The sequence below is a fragment of the Delphinapterus leucas genome, chromosome 3, assembly GCF_059928025.1.
Source record: "Delphinapterus leucas isolate spDelLeu-1000000601 "Yukka" chromosome 3, BTC_Dleu_Yukka2, whole genome shotgun sequence".
Classification (NCBI taxonomy): Eukaryota; Metazoa; Chordata; class Mammalia; order Artiodactyla; family Monodontidae; genus Delphinapterus; species Delphinapterus leucas.
In genome coordinates, this window is record NC_143131.1 from 111,624,569 (window position 1) to 111,650,645 (window position 26,077).

The 26,077-nt window shown below is 52.1% G+C and overlaps 2 protein-coding genes across 3 annotated transcripts; one reads left to right on the forward strand and one right to left on the reverse strand.

Moving 5' to 3' along the window:
* Nucleotides 1-1,781: 1,781 nt before the first annotated feature.
* On the forward strand, nt 1,782-5,109 carry SOWAHA (sosondowah ankyrin repeat domain family member A). Its single transcript, XM_022588783.3, has one exon. It carries the CDS (start codon nt 1,896-1,898, stop codon nt 3,603-3,605), a length of 1,710 nt encoding a protein of 569 aa, XP_022444491.1. The 5' UTR covers nt 1,782-1,895; the 3' UTR covers nt 3,606-5,109.
* On the reverse strand, nt 3,968-18,025 carry SHROOM1 (shroom family member 1). 2 transcript variants are annotated; one of them, XM_030762737.2, is made up of 8 exons: nt 17,456-18,025; nt 12,993-14,003; nt 12,846-12,901; nt 12,412-12,621; nt 11,639-12,211; nt 11,409-11,550; nt 11,056-11,328; nt 3,968-10,935 (listed from the first exon to the last, which is right to left on the reverse strand). In XM_030762737.2, exons 2-8 carry the CDS (start codon nt 13,959-13,961, stop codon nt 10,603-10,605), a joined length of 2,556 nt encoding a protein of 851 aa, XP_030618597.2. In that variant the 5' UTR covers nt 13,962-14,003; nt 17,456-18,025; the 3' UTR covers nt 3,968-10,602. The 2 variants fall into 2 exon arrangements, with proteins under 2 accessions (XP_030618597.2, XP_089765426.1); XM_089909300.1 differs by lacking the exon at nt 17,456-18,025 and having other exon boundaries at nt 12,993-14,005.
* Nucleotides 18,026-26,077: the final 8,052 nt, after the last annotated feature.

The window sequence follows — 26,077 nt, forward strand, 5'->3', positions numbered from 1 at the left end:
CGTTCTCTCTCTCTTTTTTTTTTTTTCAATGAGTAAGAATAATATTAGTGGCTATACTACCAACAATAATTTGAACGTTTACTGTGGGCCAAGCATTGTTCTAAGTGCTTTATGTTTACTTTCTCACAGAATCCTCACAACAACAGTAATATTGTCATTCTCCCCCTTCACAGGTAAGAAAATTGAGGCACGGAGAGGTCAAGCAAGTAGCTCAATGTACAGCTAAGACTCAAGGGTGGCATTTTGGGTGGGATGAATTGGGAGACTGGGATCGACATATATACACTACTGATGCTATGCATAAACTAGATCACTAATGAGAACCTACTGTACAGCACAGGGAACCCTACTCAGTGCCCTGTGGTGACCTAAATGGGAAGGAAATCCAGAAAAGAGGGGATATATGTGTATGTATAGCTGATTCACTTTGCTGTACAGTAGAAACTAACACAACATTGTGAAGCAACTATACGCCAATAAAAATTAATTTAAAAAGAAAGTGCAAGAAAGCAAGATTCCAGAGTCGCTCTCTTCAAGTACTACGGTGCCTCTGATTATATATTTGTAGTACTGTGTTTGTAAATTAAGAACTTGATCCCACCTTTGCCCTGGCTGGTCCCTCTGCTGAAAAAGCTTCTTCTCCTACGTAGCTACTTAAGTCCCTGATCTCTTCAAGTCCTTGCTTAATTGTGGCCTTCACAGTGAGTCCTACCCCCTAAACACAGGGTTCAAACTTGCAACCTGCCCCTCTATTTTACTCTGCTTTATTTTTTCCATAGTATTTCTCTAGCATATTAAACCATTTTCAGATTACCATATCAATTCTCTTTGTCCCTCCTCACTTTCCCCCAGCCCACTATGGGAGCTCCATTAGGTCAGGAGTTTTTATCTGTCTTGCTAATCGACGTATCACAGTCTGAAAAAGTACTAGCACAAACTAGGTGAGCAACAAATACTTGTGGAGTAAGTGAACTTTTAAAAACATAGCATGATTCCAATTTTACTTTCGTATTTTAAAGCATAAACATGTATATGCATGTGTATGGGGGAGGGAGAAGAAAAATAGTCAAAGTGTTAATGGTGATATCAAGTGATATCTTTCCTTCTTTATGTTTTCCTGTGGTTTTATTCCCCAAACTCAATTGGAAAATGTATTATTTTATCATAAGAAAATTCTAAACCTCGGGTGACATGCATTGCCACGCACAGCAAATTGTCTTTACTGCAAGTTGCATGAATCCGTTTTCCTATGTGAAACGCAATCAACAATTCAAGAGGTATTGATGATCTTTAAATAAATTATTGCTTTTAAGCAATCGCCTGGTATTTTGTGGTGGTTAAATATCTCTAAAAGGAATAAAAATCCTTGCCTCGCCTGTCGACCGCGGCATCCCTGGGGAACACACCCACCTAGCAACCCGGAGCCGAGCCTGGCACTACGCCTTTAATTCCCGTGTTGGGAGGGGGGGTGGAGAATTTCCGCTCCCCCACTCCCACCGCGTCCCTGGTGGCAGCTGTCACCGGTAAGGCGAGCACCGCGCACGGGGGATGGCGCCCAGCGCCCATTGGACAGAATATAAAGGCTGAAACCTACCCCCGAAGACTGGGAGCCCGGCGGGGCGGCGGCGGGGAGCGCGCGCCGCGGCCCCCAGCTCCTTTATCCAGGAGACTCCTGGGCCCCGCGGCGCGGGCATGACCGAGGTCCAGCTTCAGGGACACGCCCGTTACGCCTCGTTGAAAACGATCAGGTGAGCCTGGCCGAGGCGGACGTGACTCCTGGAACCCCGGCTCCAGTGCGTCCCAGCTGGCGCCGCGACGTCCACCTGCCCAGCAACCGGGAACAGCTGGTCGGTGGGAGGGGGAGGCCCCGGCTCCCCTGCGGGACCGGACTGACCATGGCGCTGGCCGCGGCCGCGGCCGCTGCGGCCGCCGGGGTGAGCCAGGCGGCAGTGCTGGGCTTTCTGCAGGAGAATGGCGGAAAGGTGCGCAACTCTGAGCTGCTGAGCCGCTTCAAGCCGCTGCTGGATGCCGGCGACCCACGCGGCCGCGCCGCCCGCAGGGACCGTTTCAAGCAGTTTGTCAACGACGTGGCCGTGGTGAAGGAGCTCGACGGCGTCAAATTTGTGGTGCTGAGGAAGAAGCCGCGGCCCCGGGAGGGACCAGAGCCCCTTCCCTCCTGCTTCCCGAGCACCCCGGTGGCATCAGCCCCGCCGTCGAAGATCACCTCCGTCTCACAGGGGGAAACCGCTGCTTCGGGTGCTCCATCCTTGGCCTCAGCGCAGAGGGCGGTGGAAGCACCTGAGGACCCGGCTCCGCCATCAGAGCCACAGGACACCCCCGGGGCTCCGGCCTCTGAGCCCACTCAGCTGACTAAGGGGCTGCTGTTAGTCCCAGCCCGGCAGTCAGGGATGCCCTCGGACCCCCAGATTACAGCCTTTGAGCTGGCCCAGCCCTCTGAGGGACTCTCTGCAGACGTGGCCCCACCGTCCATGGCACCGTCGGAGGCAGCTTTGCCCCATGCAGAACCGCCAGACCCGGAACCTGCGCCTGGGCTGACAAAGGGGCCGCCACCACCCCCTCCGCGCGCGCTGCCTCAAAAGCCCTGCATGCTGCCAGTGCGCTGCGTCCCGGGCCCCGCGGCGCTCCGGATCCGGGCGGAGGAGCAGGGCCTGCGTCGGCAGCTGTCGGAGGAGCCCAGCCCACGTAGCTCCCCGCTGCTGCTGCGGCGGCTCTCAGTTGAGGAGTCCGTCCTGGGCCTCAGCCTGGGCCCCGGCCGCTCCCCGCACCTGAGACGCCTGTCGCGCGCCGGCCCTCGCCTGCTGAGCCCGGACACCGAGGAGGTGCCCGCCGCACCGCCGCCGTCCGCCGTACCCCTGGAGCCGGCCGAACACGAGTGGCTAGTGCGGGCTGCCGGGGGCCGTTGGACCCACCAGCTGCACGGGCTGCTGCTACGCGACCTCGGCCTGGCGGCCAAACGCGACTTCATGTCAGGTTTCACGGCCCTGCATTGGGCCGCCAAGAGTGGCGACCTCGAGATGGTGCAGCAGCTGGTGGAGATCGCGCGGCGTGGAGGCGCGCGGGTCGACGTGAACGCGCGCTCACACGGCGGCTACACGCCGCTGCACCTGGCGGCTCTGCATGGCCACGAGGATGCAGCGGTGCTGCTGGTGGTCCGCCTGGGTGCGCAGGTGCACGTGCGTGACCACAGCGGGCGGCGCGCTTACCAGTACCTGCCGTCCGGCGCCTCGTACGCGCTTCGCCGCCTACTTGGCGACCCCATCCTGCGAAGCTCTACCGAGCCCGATGCGACCGGTGGTGGTAGTGGCAGTTTTGCGGCCCGGCGCCCGGTTCAGGTGGCCGCCACAATCCTCAGTTCCACCACCAGCGCGTTTCTGGGCGTCCTGGCCGACGACCTGATGCTCCAGGATCTGGCTCGAGGCATGAGGAAGTCAGGCTCCTTAAGCAAATTCTTGGGTGCCTCGCCCATGGCTCCTCGTAAAAAGACAAAAACCCGCAGTAGTCTGCAGGTCTTTTCAGAAGTCTCCCGTCGACCCACTCCGGGGCCCTTGGCTGGTCTAGTGCCCAGCCTACCCCCAGCAACCTGACGGTTCCTGAGGCTACGGCTGAGTTGCTCTAATCGGGCCTGCCTCTCACAGTCTAAGCCTGCCCAAGACGGCGGTCCAAAGCCTTCGGCTCCATCTTGTTTCCAACTTTGTCCACTGCAGCCTGTTTCACCCAAGTGGGCCTACGCCCCCAGCTTCTGTCTGAAGCTTGATCTTTCTCCAGAGATGGGATCCAAGATCTCAGTGAGAGCCTCCTATGAAGAACTACAGAAGTCAGGATTGAACTTTGGAGGAAATCTGAAATTTAGGATCAAAGGTTAAGGGGCAGCAGCTGGTCTGGCCCCTGAATGATTTAACCCGATGCCTCTGCATCTATATACTCCCAAGCCAGAATTAGAGCTTTGTGTGATGATGGACTGTCAGCTTTAAGATATGTAGTGCTTTTGTAATTTGATGCTTTTATCCTGTTTTTAAATTGAAATGAGGTAAAACAACTTTCATAAAAAAACCTTTTCAAAGTATATTTTTCCAAAATGCTCAGACATTTTCAATCTTTTGCTAAATATTTTGGAATTCTATTTTAAAAAAAAAGATGATCAAGATCTAAAGGAAATTAGTCCCAACCAACAAAACCCTTGAATGGTTATCTACCTCATTTTAGGCAATCAAGATTCCAGAGAGTCTTGAATACAGAATGTGACCATTGTGAATGTAATTAATTTCAGTTGTACTGAGAATGCTAAATATTAGAAAACAAGTACATCTTGGGAGTAAAAGTGATTTAACAATGAGAGAAAAGAAGAGACACTTTGGCAAATACTTTTAATTTGTGGTTGTCTTTATGGTGAAATATAAACGTGTGTCTTTGGCACTGGTGGCTGGCTACTTTGGTATGGCATGAATATTTAATTTTTTAAAGTGTGATTTATTTGTGAATTGCACCATTGTGCCATGTTTCTGAATCTGTGGCTTTCAAATCCGGCTGAGCCTTTCAGTGCAGAAAGTGAACATTCAAAGAAAAAAATGTCATAGCATAACACTAGAAAAATCACTGGTTAAATAGTAACAGATACAATTAAGGAGGAACTATTTTATATGAAAGTTCTGTACAAGCAAAAGGTACGTGATATCCATTTTAAAAAGCCATCTGAAAGCAAACAACTTATTCCAAAATAGCAAATGCAGAATCTCTTTGCTCAGTGACCTTAGAGAGGGGTGGCTTGATTCATCTGTATCTTTGCTCCTATTTGTAATCGAGAAGGTTTTAAGTATTGCCAAGATTTCTCAGGTTCAACACAGTGTAATTAAAATGGCTCTTTTCCCATTTTAAAGATGTGGAATCTATTTGCTCAACCAAACTTTTTATATCATATTGTAATAATGCTCTGCTTTTGCAAATTGGGCTTGCATGTCATTAGTTATGCCAAATAGTTTTTGGGGCACAGGGTACTGGAGTTCCCCTCCCATATGTGTATCAGTGAGGCCTCTGAAATTATTTAAGGCAGTCTTTCATGGAATGTTTTGATTTAAGCAATGAAATAAAGTCTCCCATTTTGTTCCTGCTTGTGTGATGATGCACTTCCCTTAAACATTCTACAGCACTTGCTACTGTATTTTGCTTTTCTTTTCACTTCTTTTCTCCTCATCCTTCTGCCTCTTTCAAGCATTCTACTATTGAAAGAATTTGGATTTCTCTGCAAAAAAGAAAGGAGTCAACCAAACATGGATATTGTAGCCAAAAACTGTAGGTAAATGTAGGCCCGGATCTGACCTCTCCCACCTTCCTTGCTTGGAACTCTAGCTAAGCTGCATAAATTATTTCAAAATGAAAATTAAAGTCTTCTGCCTCTGCAAAAAAAAAAAAAAAAGACAGGAGGCAATAATGAAAGCAATCTCAGTAGCTGAAGGTCTAGGACAGGATAAAATATTAGAGATTTTTTCATGGTAAAAGAGAGGCTTGACTGAGACGGGTAACAAAGGTCACACACACAGGTATGACCAGCTTTGAGAAAGACAAAATGTAAACCAGCAAAGTAGTAATAACAATAACTAATGTTTATGGCACACTTAAATCAGAGGAGCGTTCTTGAACCGCCAGAAGAATCTTTGTGTTTCAGAAGGGTGTGCTGCAAGCCTGCCCAGTGAAGTAAAAACATTTGGCAAGAGTTTAGGATCAATAAGCCTAAAATTCAGGTGTTAGAAACCACTGCTTTTTCCTTGCAGGCTAAAACTTTCTGAAACTGTAAGTCAGTAGGAAATTACAGTTGATATGCATATGGAAAGTTCTCAAGAACAATATCTGACTAACAGGAGGTACACCTGGGGAAGGATATTTCCAACAACTGACCAAAAAATAGTTGTTCATTGGTTAAGGTAATTTACCTAGTTAAAATTATCACAGGGAAGAGAATCACTCCTCTTAATGGGGGAAGAGTTAATCACTGATGTAGATGTGTATGAGTCACGTCCAATTTTTATTGTTTGGCTGCACCGGGTATTTGTTGCTGCGCGGGGGCTTTCTCTAGTTGCAGGGAGCGGGGGCTACTTTTTCATTGCAGTGCGCGGGCTTCTCATTGCAGTGGCTTCTCTTGTTGAGGAGCACGGGCTCCAGGCGTGCAGGCTTCTGTAGTTGTGGCTCGCGGGCTCTAGGCATGCAGGCTTCCGTAGTTGTGGCGCAGGGGCTTAGCCGCTCCGGGGCATGTGGGATCTTCCCTGACCAGGGCTCGAACCCGTGTCCCCTACATTGGCCGGCGGATTCTTAACCACTGCCCAGCCACGGAAGCCCCCACAGCAAGCTTTTTAATACAATTGTACATTTCCTCTAAGGAGGATGGAAGCTGTTCTTTTTTTAAAAAAAAAAAATTTATTTTGGCTGCACTGGGTCTTAGTTGCAGCACGTGGGATCTTTAGTGGTGGCATGTGGAGTCTCAGTTGCAGCCTGCATGTGGGATCTAGCTCCCCGACCAGGGATCGAACCTGGGCCCCCTGCATTCGGAGCATGGAGTCTTACCCACTGGACCACCAGGGAAGTCCCTGGAGGCTGTTCTTGAGCATGTGTTACTTACCTAATGGAGACCAGGGTATGGGTAACACACATATGACCTGTGTTTACTAAGTGCCAGGCACAGTTGTAAACACTTTGCAGGTATTAACTACCACCTTACAAGGTATGCACTGTTAGTGTCTTGATTTTTAAAGTGAGGAAACTGAAGCTTAGAGAAACTGTAAGTAACTTGTACAGGCCTCACAGCTAGTAACTCTCACAGTCAGGATGGCAACCTGTTGCTCTTTTCCATTACAGTGTCCTGTTGCAGAAAAGCAAGGCGGTCTCATCTCAGCTCTTTATTCATTGAGTGACCTTAGGCAAGTCACCCAAGTCTCCAAGCTCCATCTCCCTCTCTGTGGAACTGGCAGTACATATCCTACAGGCTGTGGGGAGGAAGGAACACAGGGAATGAGTACTGTGAACTGCAACACCATCCTGAAATATTACCAGGAGTGCTGAGTTGGTCCCAAAGGGATATCTGGCTGCATTTCAAAACCAAATATCTCTGATTCGTGACGTTGTTCTACATGATCACCATTCTTTTGCCATGTTAGTATTTGTATATACAAACAACAACATTGACTCTACTAGGAAAAATGTTTCCCCACAAAAGGGAAATATCGCTTTATTTAAAATATCACAATGCCTTTCTTAATACACATTCCTCTAGCATCCCCGCCCCCGCAACTTCCAGTCTTAAACAAGCAGTCATTCAGCTTTCTGGACTGAAAGCACCCCTCCACACACAGTTTTAAAGCTGGGCCTACTCAGGACCCATATTTCCTCCCTTTTCTTTGCCTTTTCCTGGAAGAAATTATTTGACCTTTTAAAATGGTTTAATAAATAGACTCTGTCGCTCTCCAGATAGCTTTATGCCTTGAACCTCTGTGGCTGGCGTCACCTTTCCAGAACTGCCACACCTCTGGACTTCAACCTGTGGAGCAGAGGTGGCCTCAGATATTACTGTGGGAAGGAGGAAATAAGGAAGAGATAGTGAGAGAGGGAGGAGGAGGAGAGAGAGAGAGAGAGAGATGTCTGGACCTCTCCTCAAGAAGGGGAGGAAAAAGTCCTCCTAGTGAGAAGTCAGTGCTGACTTAAGTTTCAAAGACAACAGGTAAACACCCATCATGACTGTCTGTCTAAACTGTAGCTAGGCTGTGACAGTAACGCTACGGGGTCGTTGGGAGGATTGCTTTACAGCATTTCACCTCTTCTCTCTGCGGTCCTCAACCACATTTGACCTAAATGTCCTCATAAGCTTCTGAATTACACGTGACTGAACAGCAAGGTAATTTGTTCCCGTGAGGATTCCTGAGGTTCACGCCAGCCGCTCGCCGAGGTACTTGGTGTGAGGAGCAGGCTGCTCCAGCCAGACTGCGCGTCGGTTTGGGCACCACGGAACCTTGCTTTCCTACTCTGTTTCCAATTTACAGTCAGAAGGTAAAAAGTGCACTAATTACATCCGTATTAGGAACGGCTGGGGGGCGGGATGAGGCGAGTAGGAGAGGAGGGAGGCCCCGGGGCTGCCAGTTGCCAGGCAACAACCGCGCTCTGCTCAATCGGGGCGGGGCGCTGCAGGCCTCAGGGCTGGGGGCGGGACCAGCAGGCGGCGGCGGGCGCAGGCGGCTTGGGGAGGTGCCGACAGAAACCCCAACAGAGGCCCAAGAAACCCTCTTTTCCACCGTGGGGAACCACGTAAGGCTCTTTTTGATACTGATCCTCGAGATCAACACCCCCAGCCTCCCCCTCCCCACTCCTCATTAGCCAACGACTTTGGAACGAAGGCCTAGTGGCAAAGGAAAGGGAGCCAACCTTCCCATAAGTGGCGGGCCAGGATTTCTTTCCGACAGACACAAAGGCTTAGCCCCAGCCTTCAGGTCCAACAGGGACACTGCTCAGGACAAGGCAACGTCCCTGTGGCTAGCCCAGAGGGCCTGGTAGCTGGGGAGGCTGCGGGTGGTAAAGCGTGGCTGGAAGCTTTCATCATGAGGAAAACAGTGCCCTCTGCTGGCAGCGTCCAGGAGGGTGGAATTCACCGGACTTCTGGTACTGGCCCCCACCCCACCCCTAGTCTTAGTGCCAATATAGAACACCTATGCTGAGCTCATTCTTGCCCTCTGAAGGAATAACGGGGTGTGGAAGGGAGATAAACTGGGGCAAGAAGGAGACGGAGGCAAAATGGAAGGACAGGCGCAGGAGTTGTGGCCCTACTTTTGTGGGCTCGCTCGATCTGGTAGAGACAAGCACAGAAGCCTCATATTTCCCCATGGCAAAAACCAGCAAAGAATCAAAGTGCAGTTTAACCAGACAATGGCAGACGCTGCTTCTCATGCCCACCCCGGGCTGGGAGTGTTTTGTCTGAAATACACAATTTCCACTGGCCTAATGGACGACGTTAAGTGTGTTTCTAAGTATATCACAATGGTAGAATGCAATGGGGACTGTACAGGGCAAAAGCCAGAAGTAAGTAGATTCCATCCAGAACGCGTCTCGAAGCGAGCTGCCCTGCTAGGCAGAGGATCCTAGAGCGGAGGCCCCGCCCACGGCGTTCAAAGGAGAAAAGCAAAGCATAATGTTAGAATCAGCAGGAGCCCCATATGTTTTTTATAAAAAGGCACAATGTGAGCATTGTTCTGTGCTCAATAGCGCGACTGTTATAACTAATGCTTTTGGTATGAATACGACCATTTAACATTCCCAACCAGTTGCACTTAGTGACAATATGCATCAGAAAATGAGCCCAGAAGCAGAGATTTCTCACTTTGAGGTCTGTTGGCTTTAGATACACATACACATGCCTATTAATGTGCCCAGCTTCCAAAAATACACTGAACATTTACATGAACAATGTTCTTGTCCCTGGCCTTAGCAGCTACAAATACTAAGGCAGATTTTCAATGTATATTTGAGAACTGAATATTGATTCTATGTACACAAGACTGACACACAGAGGGGAGTGTGTGTCCTGTTTCATACCACTCTAGCCCTTAACTCCCAACCTTAGCCCATCCCCAAAGTGCCATCTCCAGAACACAAGCAAAGCTGCCTCTGCAACTCCTCAGCACCACCCCCACAATAATAGGTCTCCAGGTCCCCCATGACTCACCTTCAGCTCCCATCCCCCCAACTGCCCTCCTTAAGCCTGGGTGACCTAGTGGGCACTCCAAAGGAAAGGTGGATAAATTCAGTTCATCCAATTATCCAACATAATTGGAAGAGGAAGAAAGTTCTTTCTGGGTCCTGGAATGAATGTCCCCAAATGTCCAAGTGTACTTGACATTCATCAGGGTTTTTAGGCAGCAAAGCATCTGAATCCATTTTCCATTTGGGGAAGTTCCCTATCCCTTGTCTTGAAGGGAGGCAGTCCCCCACTTCCACTATACTACTCATGTCGGGGGCTTGGGTAAAAACCAGCAAAAGAGACCTGGCCTCAGCCAATCAGGCCTAGGCTTTCGTGGTAATGACGCTGTCACCAGAAGATTTAGGGACTACTGGTGACAGCGTCTGCTTGGCCCCTCCCGTTTTCAAGCCTGTTTCTTGTCTTTCTAGGGATCCCCAGGGCTGAGTGATGTCCTCCAACAAATCTCTCTTCTGCTCTAGTCTGGCAGGTGTCTGTAGTTTGCAAACAAGATCCCTCCTCCAAGCCAGGCTCCAGGTGATACCGCACACTTCTCACATCAATTTTTTATTGAGAGGGAAAAAAATGGCCATTTTGCATCTTAAGTTGAAGTGCTCCTCTGACTTGTCTCCTCTCCCTCCAACCAATCCTGACCGAAAAGGGGGAATACTGCAGACTTTAAAATACATAAGTTAATTACCAAATAATCCGCAAGACTTGGGTAAGGCCACATGAGAACACTTGGAAAAAGTACCCCAGGAAGGCCGGGCCTGGGTCTTCCCCACCCCAAGGGAAAAGCACCGAATAAACCAGCGTCATCCCAATCACGTGGGTGAGAGGCAGGGGCAATGCTCCTCACCCCCAGCCCCCTGTAGCTACATGAGGGGAGGGGGGAAGGGCGGTTTATCCGGAGGACGGGTGCCTGGGGGCCAGGCCGGCCTGGGAGTCGCAGGACGACGGCCAAGGTCGGTCCTGACTGTGTCCAGTTGGTCCTGAAGGAGGCGGACCCGCTCGTCCAGGCTGCGCTGCTGGGCCAGGACAGCGGCCTTGCCGACCAACAGGGCGCGATAGGTGCGCAGCTCGTCGGCGGGAAGTGCGCGCGCCAGCACCTCGCGCAGGGCCCGCTCGCGGCGTGCCACATGCTGCTTCAACTCCTTGGCGTCTTCCTGCTGCCGCTGCAGGAGCCCCAGTCGCTGCAGCAGAGAGGCCTGGAGCCGCGGGGCGAGGGCGCCGTGAGCGGGGCGAGGGTGCCGCCGCTCCCGGGAGGCTTCCAGCCGGAGCCCGCAGGCCCCTCACCGCCCCGCCCTCCCCCAGCCCAAACCCGTTACCTGCTCGTCAGGGTCGCCGTCTGCGCCCGCCCGGGCCAGGGCGCGGTGCACGCGGTCCAGGCGACTGCCCAGCAGCAGCAGGAGGCCAAGCACGCGCTCTAGGTCGGCCATGAACCGGCTGAACCGCTCGAGCTCGTGGGGTGCACAGGCCTGGCCGACCGCGGCCTCCAGGGCAGCCGCGCGCCTGGCCCAAGCCTGGGCCGCTCCCTGCAGCTGCTCCTGCTCGGCCTGAAGCTCCCTTAGCGTCTTTTGAAGGAGGTCCGCCAGCTCCACCTGCAGGGAGGGCGTGGGTACCTCAGTCTGGAGGCAGGGCCCTGACTTAGCCCAGCCTCTAATAGCCCCTTCACACTCACTTTCTTGGCTTGGATGCTGTTATTTGGCTCGGGGAGACCCGGGCCGCATGGCTCGTCAGGCACAGCGTGGGTGGTAAGGTTTTCAGGCCTTGTCTCCTCCTGAGAAGCTGGCAGGCGCTGGGTGGAGTTAAGTAGGTAAGAGCTGGGGACAAAACCAGAGTTCCTTGGGTCGTCCTGCCCCAGGCTGCATGGGCTTAGAATCCCCTGAGGCCCTGGTACCCCTCACTCACCTTGACGCAGAAGTACCAGCTGCTTCCTCTCCAGCCTCTCCACAGGCTGGCCTCATTGCAGCCCAGACCTCGGCTAAAGGAATCAGCCCATCCAGCAGGCCCAGGGATGGCTCTGGGCTGGGATAGGAGGTGAGAGTGTCACTCAGAGAGGGATCCAATCTGGCCAGCTCCTGAACCAGCTCCTCGAGGCGTGGACTGGGCCATGTTGACCTGGAACCAGTCTGGCCAGTGCCCCAAGCCAGGGCAGTGTGGTCAGAAGGCCCCGGGGTATCATTGCCTGGAGGTCTCAGGGCATCACATGGGAGAGGTTTGAGGGGGTCAGTCTCTGCAGCTGTGGGGGTATCAGTGGTCAGCAGTCCAGTGGGGTCAAAGGTTGCAATGTCACCATTTGCAGTCCCAGGGGGACTACAGCATGTAGGCCTGGAGACACTCACAGAACCGTTGACCCCCTGCCAACAGTCATCCGCCCCTGCAGTCTCTGGGTGCTCATGGAGGGGCTGCTCTGAGGGGATTATAGCCTGGTCAGCCCTCTGACCCAAGCCAGCTCCATACTGCCGGTCAGAGGCATGGACACTGGAAGTGGAAGAGACACTAAATCAGAAAAAGCTCTGGCCAAAGATAAATGGTGGCCTCCAAGGGCCATCCACCTCCCCCAACTCCCCCCCCTGGCTCCCAGCCACCAGCCAGGAGAGGGTTCCCTGCCCCTCCAGCATTTTGTAGATGTGGGTAGGAAAGGGGTATCTCACTCTGCTTGAAAGCCTGAGGAAATTCACCTGTTTGGGAGCCCCAGGGGAGCATGGGAGTCTGCAGGTGATCTCATTCTGACCAGCGGGGCTTCTTCCAGGAAAACTTCATCATCAGGAAGGGATGGGAGCCGGGCAGACACAGTGCAGTTCTCTGAGGCCCTATGCTCCCAGTCAGAGGGGCTGCTCTGGGGGCCCTCTGCAGGACACACCACTGCAACTTCCTTCTGAGTCAGGAACCTGGGAGCAGGGACCCCACACTGAGCACAGGGACCAGGAAGGAAGGTTCTGGTTCTGCGCCAGACAGACAGTAGGGTGTTGGGGGTGGGATTAGGGGATGTGGTTTGCAAAAGACAGAAGGCTCAAACTGAGGGTGAGTGGGAGGCCCTCTTCTTTCTTGAGCAAGAGATATGAAAGCTGCCTCCCCCCAGCTTTCAGTCCCCAGAGTGGTCCATGTCTCTCACCTGGAAAGTTTGGTCTGAAACAATGGTCTGGGGGTTTCTGCTCCTTGGGGAACAGCCTGGAAAGGCAAGCAGTTGGATGAAATGTTGCTCAAGTTTTCAATCTTCTGGATGCCCCCAAGCCAAGCTTGCAGCCCGTATCTTCCATACCTGGGCAATGGGCATGACCCCTCCTGGACTTCCCCAGGGGGACAAGACTTCCCCCGAAGCGCTCTGACTCCGACCAACAGGCCTATAGGCATTGCTGAGCCTCAAGGACCGGGGTTTCGGGTCCTCTATGCTTCGGGGCTGGGTCGCAGGCAGCCATCTGATCTGGTGACCTTCGAACTCTGCCAGCGTCCGCTGCTGCCATTCCCGGGGCTCCGGCCTGGCGAGGCCAGAGCTGGAGCAGGCCTCCCCCGAGCATTCCCCCGCCAACCCACCGCCCCGACCCACGCGATCCAGCTTTCCCGGCTCTGAGAAGCACCACTGCCGCTGCTGGTTGGCGAGGCGTCCCCTGCCGGCGGTTACCGGCGCGGGAGCCCCGGGGCGCGCCGGCTCCGCTTCCCCGCCGGGGTGGCTAAGCAAGGCAGAGCGCGGGTGCGCGGCGGAGGGCCGCGCGGGGGCCGCGGGCCGCAGACGGGCGGGCAGGCTCATGCGGAGCTCCTTGCGCTGGAAAGACGTCTCCCGGAGCACTCGCCGCTGCGCGCCCTGCAGCCGCTGGCGGTAGGCGGCCCGCGACGCGGGCGGACTGGGCGGCTCGGCTGCCCGCGCCGCGGCCTCCGCCTCGGCCGCCAGCGCGTACAGCAGCGGGGTGGTCTGGCGGCTGAGCGGCCCCGGGGTCCCCCGGATTTCAGGGGGACGAGGCCCACTGCGTGCGGCGGCCGCGGGCCGGGGCTGCGGGGAGGCGCGAAGCCCGGCGGTGGGGGCCGGGCCGCCCCACACCACGCGCACGTAGTCCCAGTCCAGGTAGGGAAGTTGATGGGTCCCCGGCGACGGTGTGCGCGGCTCAGGACCGCCAGAGGCGGCGGAGAAAGAGCTGTAGGCCGAGTCGGCGCGCGCGGACAGCCGCCGCAGGTCCAGGCTGCGAGTGGACGAGGCCGGCGAGGCGCAGTCGCCTCCAGGACCCAGAGCCTCCATGGCTGCGCGGACGCGAGCAGAGGCTGGCCAGCTCTGTGGGGCCTGGAAAAGCATAGATGGGGTGGTGGGTGAGGCGCTCCGGGTTAGGGTTAGGACAACCTCCTGGCACCTCCAACACGGGCATGCTTACACATCCCCTCCCTAGTCTCACGACCCTTATTAGCGCTGGCACCCCACCCCCCCACCTCCCTAGTCTGGAATGGCAAGGGCAGTAGGACCAGGGGAACAGCTCTGGAGATTGAGGGCCTTAGCTCAGGGGAAGGAACTAGCGACTAGCGCATCCCCCGCTGGGGCTCTTCTGGCCCGCAGCCCCGGCTTCTACCCTGGCACCTCCTGGAGCTCTGAGAATGTACCCATGCTCCTGCCCTCCCCAACCCTGTCCCACCCTGGCTGCTTCCTGGCTGCTTTGTTAGTTTCTCCATGTGATCTTTCCCTGATAAACAATGGTCAAGAACGATCTGAGATCACAGGGGAGACCAGAAAGGAGGGGGAAAGACCCAGGTCAGGTGGCAGGGGCAGCTTCACAGCCTTCCTCCCTCCCCCTGGGCCAGTTATATTCCAGGTGCTTTGAATAAATATTTGTCTTGAACTGCACAACTGCTGTCTGCATTTTACAGATGAGGACACTGAAGTTCTGAAGGGGGAATGATTTGCCCAGAGGCACACAGCTGGTAAGAGGCAGCGAGCCCTGCCTGGAATCTGGGCCTGCCTCCAAGCTTACTGCAGCCAGAATCAATTTCCTAGAAGCAAACCCTGCTGAAAGCCAGTTCACCCCCAGCCCCCAGGGGCCTGAGCCTCCAACAAAGCCCAGCCTCCACTATGGGAAACAATCGCCCCCATCCCTTCAAAATACTGGCAGATTCCAGGATAATATGGCCCCTGCTTGGGAGACTCTCTGCCTTTTGTCTAGGAATGACAGGCTCACCCCTTCTTTGTCCTGCCACTCTTGCTCCTCCTATAGGGCGCAGCTTAGAGGTCTCCTGACCCTTTGGGATCCCTACAGTGTCCTGAGCTTCCTGCATCACAGCACTCATCGCCCTGCATTGTGATTGTTGGCTTGCTTTGATTCCCTCTCCCCATTCCCACCCCTGAGCTTCCTGAGGACAGGCCCTGCACTTACTCATCTCTGCACCCTCGGAGCCTGGCATGTAGTCGATGTTAAGTATTTGTTGAATGACAAGGAAAGGAGCAGCCTTTCAGGGAGTAGATGGGGGTGGCTTTGGTGGAGAAGGTTGAGGGCTTCTTTGCTTCTACCCACTTTTCTCTCCCTATTAGTCTTTTTGAGAAAGGGGACAGAATGGGTGAGGCAGTTGCCACCCATGGACGCTGACCAGGTTACTCAGGTTATTAGGAACCAAAAGAGCAGGCAAGCACAGCTTGGAACAGGAATGGCCAGAAATCAATACTTCCCCAGTGGCAGGAGGGGGAGCAAGGGGAGGAGCTAGGTAGGTGTGCCTGGGTCAGGGGTGAAAGCAGCTTTGAGTCTTGGGAACTGAAGGCTCCCTATGGGCTATAGGGACTTTGGGGGTGGGGTGGGGGGCGGGCTTGCCTTTCCTGAGCTGCTTGGCTGGGATTGCAGAGGAGGGTGGCCCACAGTTGGGTGGAAACTGAAAAACAGACTTATGTGAGCCTCTAGACACTTTTTGGAGCTCAGGATCACCCTCTACCCCATTCCCTGAGACCCCAGATGCTACAGATTGCTGGATAGGGCAGGTAGGGAGGTTACTGGAGGGAGGATATGATGTTTCCTAAAAGGGAGAAGCGGTACCTCCAACATTCCCAGGAGGGGATCTCAGCTGACCTGGTACCAGAACATCTTGACATCACCCACCTGGAGGCATCTTTGAGCCCATTAAGGCCAGCCCTGCAGGTTGGTCTTCACTCAGGCTTGGGGATCATTTCTGCAAAGTAGTTTATACTCTCTGAACTTCAGAAAGACAAGAAGCTGCTCTGAGTAGCAGCCCCTGGGAGGACAGTCACCTCCTCTTGGTAACTCCCCCTAGCCACCCAGACAATAGCTCTCTCTCTTCCTATCCTTCTGAGCCCAGCTTGGGAGCACTGTTTACCCTGGCTCATGCCACCCATTCTTGACTTTCGCTGCATCTATAGGCATGGGTAACTGTTCTAATACAAAGATGTTTCCTCAAAAAAGGCCTTGACAATTCTATCTTATTTGTGAGTTACTGACTGATAAAGGATTCTGAGTTCACCAAATAAAAACAGCTCAGATGGATAACCAAAATGTGTGTACATTTTCTTATTGACCTTAACTTGTCTCGAGGATGCTTTTGCAGTGGTAACCCAAGCACCTGATACCCATGCAGGATGCTCACACTGTGCCCTTTGTAGAACCTGTTATGCCAGGAGGGTCCAGCTCCTTTAGTGTGTTTTGGGGCCTCAGCCCAAAGAGCAAAGAGCTTTCACATTTGTCTGGCTGCAGAGAGCCTCTTGCAGTTCAGCCAGTCCTTGTGGCTGGGAGTAGCCACACCCCAGAAGCCCTAGCATCAGCATTAGTGTCAACTGTGGGCTGGGCCGCAGAGCCAGTGCCTGCATTGAATGTAAGTCCAGAGGCTAGAACTCAAAGAACCTTTTGCCAAGCCTCGTCAGAGTAGGGGGAGCAGTGTGAAATCCCTGCTAGAAAACCACCAGATTGGGGTCATGCGGTATTGGGGTCATTTGCGATAAACTTATCACCTGAATCAAAGAGCAAGAGAGGAAAAGGAGACAAGGATGACTTCCGTGTTCAGAGCTAGGGGCTGGGGAGGTGGAGGTGCCGGTCCCAGGAATGAGGAAGCTGAGACGGGGACTAGCCAAGGGATCCAGTGCTCAGTCTGGGGCCTGTGGGCTTTGTAGTGTTTGTGGCAAGTCTGGCAAGCAGGTGGTAAGTTGAGATGTGTGTCTGGACCTCAGGAGAGAGGTTGGACCAGGCAAGAAAGCAGACCCAGGTTTTTAATTAGAGGTTCTTGGGGAAATCCATGAAGACAGCTTCCAGTGGGTAAAATCACACAAAGGCAACGGAAACAGATCCAGGTAAGGTGACCAGAAAGGCAGACAACCTCAAATGATCAACAATGATCAGGAATTAAATCATATCTTTCCCAAAGGCCACCTCACGTCTGACCTCTCTTATGGAGAGGTTGTCCAGGCCACCCCACCTGGATGGTCCGGCAGGGAGACTGCCTCGCTGCCTGCACGGCAGTCTCCCTGCCGGACTGAGTTTCTAGGTCCTGGGCCGTGTCTTGAATTCCACCACTCCAGACCAGGTCTAGAAGGGCAGGCATTTTGGTAAGTTCCGTGGCTCTCCCAGTTCCCTCCGGCACCCCATTCTCCCGGCCTGTCAGCACCACAGCTCACGTCGCGAAGCGTCTGCTCTCAGCTCGCTCCCGCCCACATGTAGAGTCTCCGTAGACTCTAGCTCTGTGCCACGGTCAGGAAACGCGGGATGCTGGCGGCGCTTGGGGAGAGGAAGCCGCGGTCGAGATCGTACCACATACCTGGGGCTTCAAGCTGAGTCGAGGCGCTCCAGGGAGGAAAGAGGCGCAGGCCTGGCGGCCACAGGGGGCGACAGAGTCACGCAGTGCGGCTGGAGAGCGAGGCTTCGGGGACGCTGGGAGAGCGGATGGCCCCTGGCTGGCGCATTTCTCGGCCTTTCCTGTTGGTTGGGTTCACCGTCGGGGAAGGAGGGCTCAGAACACGCAGAGGGAACCGCGCGATCGTGGACCGGAGAGGCCAGGATACCCCAGTGGCTGCGCGGTCGAAAGGCGGGAGCCGGAGGTTGCAGGGTGAGACCCCACTGCGTGCTCGGGTCCCCCGGGCGCGCTCCCCAGCAGCTCCCGCTGTTGCCGGCTCTGCGCCCCCCACCCCTCTGCGAAGGGGCCAAGCGCGCAGGGCCTTGACTCGCGCAGACCAGACTCCGCGCGGAGCCCAACCCCTCCAGACCCAACGACGCGCGGGCTGCTCCGCGGCGCCCCAGCTACCCCACCCGCTCCTAGCGGTGGGGCTCGCTCTGCCGCCCCCGGGAAGGGCGTTTCCGCCGCCCACTCCCGGCCGTCCGGCCCCGCGGCCTCACCGAGTACCTGAGCTCCAACCCGAGACGCGCTGCTGGGCGCCCGCGGCCGCGCGGTGACATCAGAGTCCCGGCCTCGGGCTCCCGACCCCACCTCCAGGCTCCGGCTGCCGCGGGGGAGGCGCCACGTCCGGCTCCCGGGGGCGGGAGCGCGGAACGGCGGCGCTGCCCCGGGAGCCGCCCGCCCCTTCGTAGTGTCCGCTTGCCGGCCTAGACCTGGGTCCAGGGGTTGGACGCTCGTTACCCCGCCGGGCACAGACCTCTTGCTCCAGCTGAAGAAGCTGGAAAGTAGGGGAAGGGCCACCAAGGCGCTCGCCCGCCCGCCTCCGCCCAGCGCGTTCTTACCGCCGGTAGCGCGCGGGCCCGAGCCCCGAGGGTCCAGGCCACCCCTTATGTGGGAAAGCCCAGGCCGGGTGCCCACACGGGCACCCCATTCCTTTCAGAAAGTTTGGCCAAGTAAGCAGACCCGCCACTGTCCTTGTCCCTCTGAGTACAGTTCGGATGCTAATGCACCATCCCTTGACCAACTGTCCCTCCAGATACTCCATTTCCAGAACTCTTCCAGCTCTTTGATTCCCAGTGTGGGCTCTTCTTCTCCCATGTTTGCCCGTTTCCTTTTCATTTCTCCCCCTACGCCACATAGTCTGGGCCCTTCCGGCCAGCCACCTGAAAGGGGAGGGAGAGGAAGGGAAGGAGAGGGGAGGCTCTGCTGACGTCTGTGTTCACTCCTGCTACCCTCAGTGGGTCCTTTAGGTGCTGAACTATGCATATCCCCTGTGGCCTCGATAGGGTTTACGCCAGCCATAGAGTCTGGCTCTTGAGGTTTTCACCTTTGGGGATCTCCAGGCTCCAATGAATGCTCTGAATTCATCTGTCACTGTGCATTCCTCACTGCTCTGTCCTCAGCCTTCCTTACCTCCGCTTCCCAAACCTTTATCCTATGGATACTGGCTCTGCGAAGAAATGCTCCCTTCCCTTGGGCGTCCCTGGTGGCGCAGTGGTTGAGAGTCCGCCTGCCGATGCAGGGAACACGGGTTCGTGCCCCGGTCCGGGAGGATCGCACATGCCATGGAGCCCCAGCTATTGCTGTGGTTGCCCTCACTCTCCCACAGAATCATCATGCCTGGGGGCAGGGACCATATCCCCCTATCTTGGCATCCTCGGCTGACAAGATTTGTTGTGGTAATAACCAGGACCCAGAAACCCAGACCGGGGGTCAAGGCTGCCACTTTCTGGGGGCACTAAGAGCCTGGGGAACTCTGAATGCTTGGATCTTCTAGGGGATGGAGGCAGCAGGCACCTGAGCCTGGCTTCTGATTGGCACCCTCCTGGCTCTGGTTCTTCCTCAAACACCATCCTGACCCAGGCATCAGCTTCAGCTGGAGCTGGAGCTCTGGACTCTTAAGACAATGGCTCAGAACTTCTTGGCTTTGAACACCTGCCCTTTTAAGATCCCGATCCGCATTGTTGGTCTCAGAGCAGTATTACAATAGAGGGAACACAATCCAGCAACCAAAAGCCAATTCAAAATTGTTCAAGATTCTAATTTATATTTTTAAAAAGTATATTTCTTGACAACCATGAAGTGGACACAGTGTCCACAGCAATTCTTGTTAACCCGCTCCTCCTCCCGCCCCCTTATTTCTGTTGCACACGCCGCAGAAACTCTCTGCCGAACTCCTCCAAAACTGAAATCCCGCCCACCCACTTCTCTGCTTGCCTCTTCTTCTCGGCTGAGAAAGAGAAACAGCCCCTGACATCTGGATTTTGGCCTGGGACTATCAGCTAGGCCTTGGTGTTGTAGAAGTTGATCTGACATTCACAGCCAAAGCCTTGGAGTTCTCCTGTTGCACATAAACAATTTCACAGGACATCAACAAGGCCATCTGTAACCATGATGGGTCAAGACAAAATTAAGACCATTCTGTAATCATATCCAAACACAGACAAACCATGAACGTTGTCCAAGTCCCAAAAATGACCAAATGTCTTTCTATCCTGGATAATACGCCAGTGCTGTTTCCTTGCCAACTGCAGCTTTAACTTTGCTTTAGTTATTCCTTTTTCTAGATAAGATTTAAGATACCCAATCATAGAATTACTCTTGCTTCCCGACAGCATCAAACACTGAGAAAAGTCCTGCTTCTTTAATTCTCTCCAAAATCACTAATACAAGCCCAAGTCCTGTAAGTCCTCTCTAAGGCCCTCTTACCAAGATGCTCCATGGTTCCCCATCCTGTGTGTTCCCCTCACTGTAACAAGTAATACACTCCATTTTTTTCAACTATTGGTGTGTTCCTCAGGGTCTTTGACTGGAGGGCATTTCATTATTGCAAAAGCCCAAAGAAACTTAGAGGGGAGGAAGGGGACGAAACTGCTGCCAAGTTGGAGTCTCCTTTAGTGGTGGCAGTAGTTGGGGAGCAGGGGCCATGGAGAAGATGGACACATGCACATATTAATCATGTTTTTCTACTACATAAAAAGACATGCCTGTGCCCCTCTATCTCAGTACTTTCCCAGGCCTGGGAGAGTTCAGCTGACATACGGGTCAGAGAACCACCACCCAACCTAGCCCTCCTTCCTCAATTTCACAAGCAAAATAATTGTAAACGGGAAAGCCACTAAGTTTTGGGGTAGTTTGTTAAACAGTAATAGATAACTGTAACAGGGTATGTAAATTTTCAAATTTGGTTAATCTCAAATTTCTTACAACGAGTTTGTACCAATTTGTATTCCCATTAATATATATGAGAGTGCCCATTTTCCTACATCCTCACTAACACAGTACATTAGCAGACTTTTGACCTCTGAAATATGAAAGGTGAAAATAATATGTTTTAATTTATATTTCTTTTTTATATATAAAATTGCATATCATTTTGTACATTTAAAAGCCATTTGTATTAACTTCTGTCATCTGTCAACTTTCTTTGCCCATTTTTCTATCAAATTATTGGTCTTTTTTATTGACTTGTAAGATCTCTTTATATATTAAGGCAATTAACTTTTTTTTTTAATATGTGGCAAATATTTTCCCAAGTTTGTGTCTTTTGACTTTGTTTGTGGTAGCAGTGAATTTATAACCTGTGGTTGAGGCAAAAGATGTTTCTTTCTTGTAGACAGTAACTACATAGCTGTCTTGATAATTCAGAGACTGTCATGTATAGGTTAAAATACACTAAAGGCCAGAAATCATTCAGTGAATCATGTTGTCTATTTTTGGAGATCCAACAAAGCACGAATCATTGTTTTTACACAAGTGTCTACTTAAATTGTAAGTGTTCCCTTAGAGCAAGTTTGTTTTCTTTTTAATTATGCAATGAATTCACCACACTTGTTCCTATAAATAGGAAGGCAGCCACAAGAAAAAGTACAGGGAGAATGGAGCACCCCCTCTTCTATGGGGGCATCTGGCAGGAAGGCCTCTGGGTGAGCCTGGGTAGGGACTGGATGTCCCAGGGATTGAACCAAAGTTCCCTTTGAGATCAGCAGTTCCCGGGAAGGAATGCTGGGCAGTCACATTCCTACTGAGTCCACATATATCACCTTTTCCCTACAGACACTGGGTGACTCCTCAGCCTCTGTTTGATCTGGCCATAAGAACTCAGCTTTTCTTCTCTAGCCTTGCCCCGCACTCCAGGCCTGGGACCATTCCATCCTCCTGGTCCTCCCTCATTCAGATGTTACCGACACATCCCTGGCCAAGAGACATTCAAGGAGATAGCTGGATGCAGGCCTCTCTCCTCTTCTACCTACTCCAGTGGACTCAAGACACATAAGTGGTAACCAAGTGAGCTTTTCCACTTTGCTTTGCTGGCCTCCCAGGACCCAGATGAAAAATGTCTCTTATGCTTCATTTTGGTCCCCAAGAATAGAAAGAAACTCAAGACTATGAACAAGACCCCCAATAGCATCCCCAGGGAGGGCAACAGTTGGCTCAAGCCTGGGAATGGCCAAACTGCCCCTTCTGTGTTCAGGCACTATAAAAGGGATAAGATGGTCTCCAAAGGCTCCTCTCCTAAAACTGCCTTCTGTTTGAGCTAAATCCACCAGGTCTCTGCTCACCAAGGAGTCATCTGATCAGCATTTGCAACGGGAGGCCACTCTAACTCTAGAACTCTGGGCCTCAGGCTGCACACAGAAGCATTAGTGCAGGACTGGGTCACAGCATGCCACACGTACGTGGGATGGATTTTGGTCATTGGCTATGGAAGCAGACAATGCATGTTCTTAACATTCACTGAGAAAATCTTGCTGATTTTAACTGATGTGTCTGGTCAGTTACTCACATGGAAGAGACTTTGTTCTAAAACCTGAGGGTGCGTATGTCTGTCATCCATCATGGTTCATGAGTTTTGGGGACCCTGCCAGGAGTGACTGTGACAACACACACACACATACACACACACACAGTCTAGTTGACAGCTTTTTGTGCTTCAAGGGAAGCATTAGAGAAGTTTAAAAAAGGAGGACAGGGAGCTGTTCCCCAGTTCACTGTATCCCAGGTATAAGAAAACCAGCAGTGAGAAAACGAGCATGAGTCCACAGCCTGGCAGACCTCAGTGTGAATGCCAGTATGACCCTGGAGATATCCCAGCCTTCCTGAACCTTCATTTCCTCATCTGTAAAATGGATACTACTATATGTTTGGCAGGTAAAGATTAAATGAGATTTCATCAGATATACTCAGCAGTGGGCTCACAGGAGACCATCAATAAGTGGTGTTAGGGGGCTTCCCTGGGGGCACGGTGGTTGAGAATCTGCCTGCTAATGCAGGGGACACGGGTTCGAGCCCCGGTCTGGGAGGATCCCACATGCCGCGGAGCAACTGGGCCCGTGAGCCACAACTACTGAGCCTGCGCGTCTGGAGCCTGTGCTCCGCAACAAGAGGCCGCGACGGTGAGAGGCCCGCGCACCGCGATGAAGAGTGGCCCCCGTTTGCCACAACTAGAGAAAGCCCTCGCACAGAAACGAAGACCCAACACGGCAAAAATAAATTAAAAAAAAAAAAAAAAGGTGTTAGTTATAATTCCTCACTTCAGCTTCTCTTGTAGGGAAGACAATCTTGACTAAATCCCAGCCTCAATTTTATCTCTAAGGATTGGTTTATACACCAGAGATCTCCAATGAGTGTTGGTCCTCTCCTAAGCTTTGTTTACTGCTCCCCCAGACAGGGCCGTGGTGGGCATCTGAACTCTTCCTTCCTGGGGGAACGCACATTGTGTAGGTCTTGGGGAGACAGAGCCCCTCCTCCCACTTGAAAGCCAGCTTACCACAGTGCAAGCCTTCCAACCTGGCTTGACCAATGTGATGCTCCTGCCAGGGACTGGGACTCTCATGTGAGTGACATAGTGATGTAGGGACAGGTGAGAAACCATCAGGAGTTGGGGGTGTGTATAGTGGTGGTCCTAACCTGTCTCCTGATCTTGCTATCCAGCCTCCTTTGGTTCCTGTCTATTTTCATAGGCTGGTCCTCCCGCCTTTTAGTCAGTTCTGTGGGCCACCAGACCTCCTTCCAATGCATCCCTTTTTTGAGTTTAAGAGCTGGTTGCTGCTGCCTGAACCTAAGAAGTTTCTGATATAGAGCCAAGACACCTTTTTAGTACTTTTTTTTTTTTTTTTGCGTTACACGGGCCTCTCACTGCTGCGGCCTCTCCGATTGCGGAGCACAGGCTCCAGATGCGCAGGCTCAGCGGCCATGGCTCACGGGCCCAGCAGCTCCGCGGCACGTGGGACCCTCCCGGACCGGGGCACGAACCCGTGTCCCCTGCATCGGCAGGCGGACTCCCAACCACTGCGCCAGCAGGGAAACCCCAAGACACCTTTTAATACTGGGATGCCAGTGTTAGACTGGAGGAAAATCTGGGCAGACTTGGGTGTTCAGAGGTACTCTTTCCTTGGAAGAAGCAACCGCTAGGCAAGAGGGCAAGAGAGACCTCCCATAGCTGCTCTGGGGCTAAGGGGATGCAGTCCCTGCCCTTTGATGTGTCTGGAGATCCTCTAACAAGGCTTACACAAGCTCAAAACTAGCAACTCAGGAAACAGGATAAAGCAGCGCAGGAGAAATACAAGGCAGACAAGTTCCTGGTTCAAAGTCATACATTTGCTATGAAAATGAAAACAAGATTTCCCTTGATAAACATAAAATCAAAGACAAGAAAATTTGGAGATCGGTTGCTTTTTCCTATTCCTACACTAAAGAGAGTTGACCTGGATTCTACCTGTTTTTTTTTATTTTTATTTTTTAAACACCAGCATGAACCAAAAGACTAAGCTGATGTCAGGCCAAAGTGGGCCTGGCTGGAGACCCTGAAGCATAGGCTCCCGTCCCATAGCCACCCCCCATAGAGGGTTCGGCATATGCTGAAGCTTCTTCTTTTCTTCCCTTTCCTACTAGCAAACGTCCGTGGGAAGGACCCATCGTGACGCTGAGTTATACAACCCTTGAGCCAAGTGCCGCCTCCTCGGTGAAACATCCTTGTTATCCCTAGGCAGAGTTCATTGTTCCCTGCTGCACCTAACATTATATTGTAGAATATATACTCATTTACTTGTGTGTCTGCCCCATAAAGCAGATTGTGAACTCTTGAAGGAAATGACCATGGCTGGCAGTACCAGGCTCAGAACTACTATCAGTGATTGTTGAATGAATGCAAGTGGGAGACCTGACCCCACGTGAACATCTGAGTCACTCCTCTATTCTGTGAATTCACAGCTGATAGCAATATCCTAAGGACGGCCTTGGTCCTCAGGACTCAGTGACTAGAGTGTGTGTGCACGCTTTAAAGTTTACCTTTCTTTTTTTCACTTTCTCCTGTTGGTGGTTTTAACTAAACGATGTCACTTACCATATTAGAAGGGGCTACTTTCTTTTCAGAGTAGACTGCTTCAGTCACTAACTTGAGCACAGCAAACAGAGGTCTGGAAGCTGCTGCCATGGATGGAAGCAAGGATTTCTAAGAGTTCATTTGGGTTTTCAAATCCTTTGCACTGGTTCTTAGAAGTAGATTAATAATCTTTACTAGTGATGGCAATAAGTCCTAGTTCACAGTCTGTGAACAGAGGTTCTTTTGGAAAATGTAGTAAGTGCCTGAAAAGAATTAAAAATGAAGCCAAACTGCAACCCTCTGGTCTTCCTGGAGCAGTGAGGGCTTTATCTAAATTAGATTCACCTTAGCATGCTAAACAGCTTACAATTCAACAATAAAAAGACAATCCAGTTTTTTTAATGGGTAAAGGATTTGAAAAGACATCTCCCCCAAGAAGATATACAAATGGCCAATAAGCACATGAAAAGATACTCAACATCAAATACAAATCAAAACCACAAGGTACCACTTCACAGCCACTAGAATGGCTATAATCAAAAAGACAGACATTAAGTGTTGGCAAGGATGTAGAGAAATTGGAATCTTCACGCGCTGCCGCTGGGAATGTAAAATGGTGCAGCTGCTTTGGAAACATTTTGTCAGTTCATCAAACAATTAAACATAGTTACCATATGAGCCAGCAAGTCCACTCTTAGGCATATAACCAAGAGAACTGAAAACATATGTTTCATGCAAAAAATGTGTACATGAATGTTTATAGCACCATTATTCATAATAGCCAGAAAGTGGTAACAACCCAAATGGCCATCAACAGATGAATGGATAAACAAAATGTTGCATATCCATACTATGGCATATTCTTTAGCCATAAAAAGAAATTAAGTACTGATACATGCTACAACAAGCATGGATCTTGAAAACATTATGCTAAGGAGAAGCAAAAAGACAGACAAAAAGACCATGTATTGGGACTTCCCTGGTGGTTCAGTGGCTAAGACTCCATGCTCCCAATGCAGGGGGCCTGGGTTCTATCCCTGGTCAGGGAACTAGATCCCACATGCCGCAACTAAGAGTTCACATGCTGCAACTAAAGATCTCACGTGCCACAACTAAGACCTGGAGCAACCAAATTAAAAAAACAAAAAAACCCACAAAATGTCTAGAAGAGGCAAATCTATAGAGACAGAAAACAGATTGGTGGCTGCTAGAGGAGGAGTGGG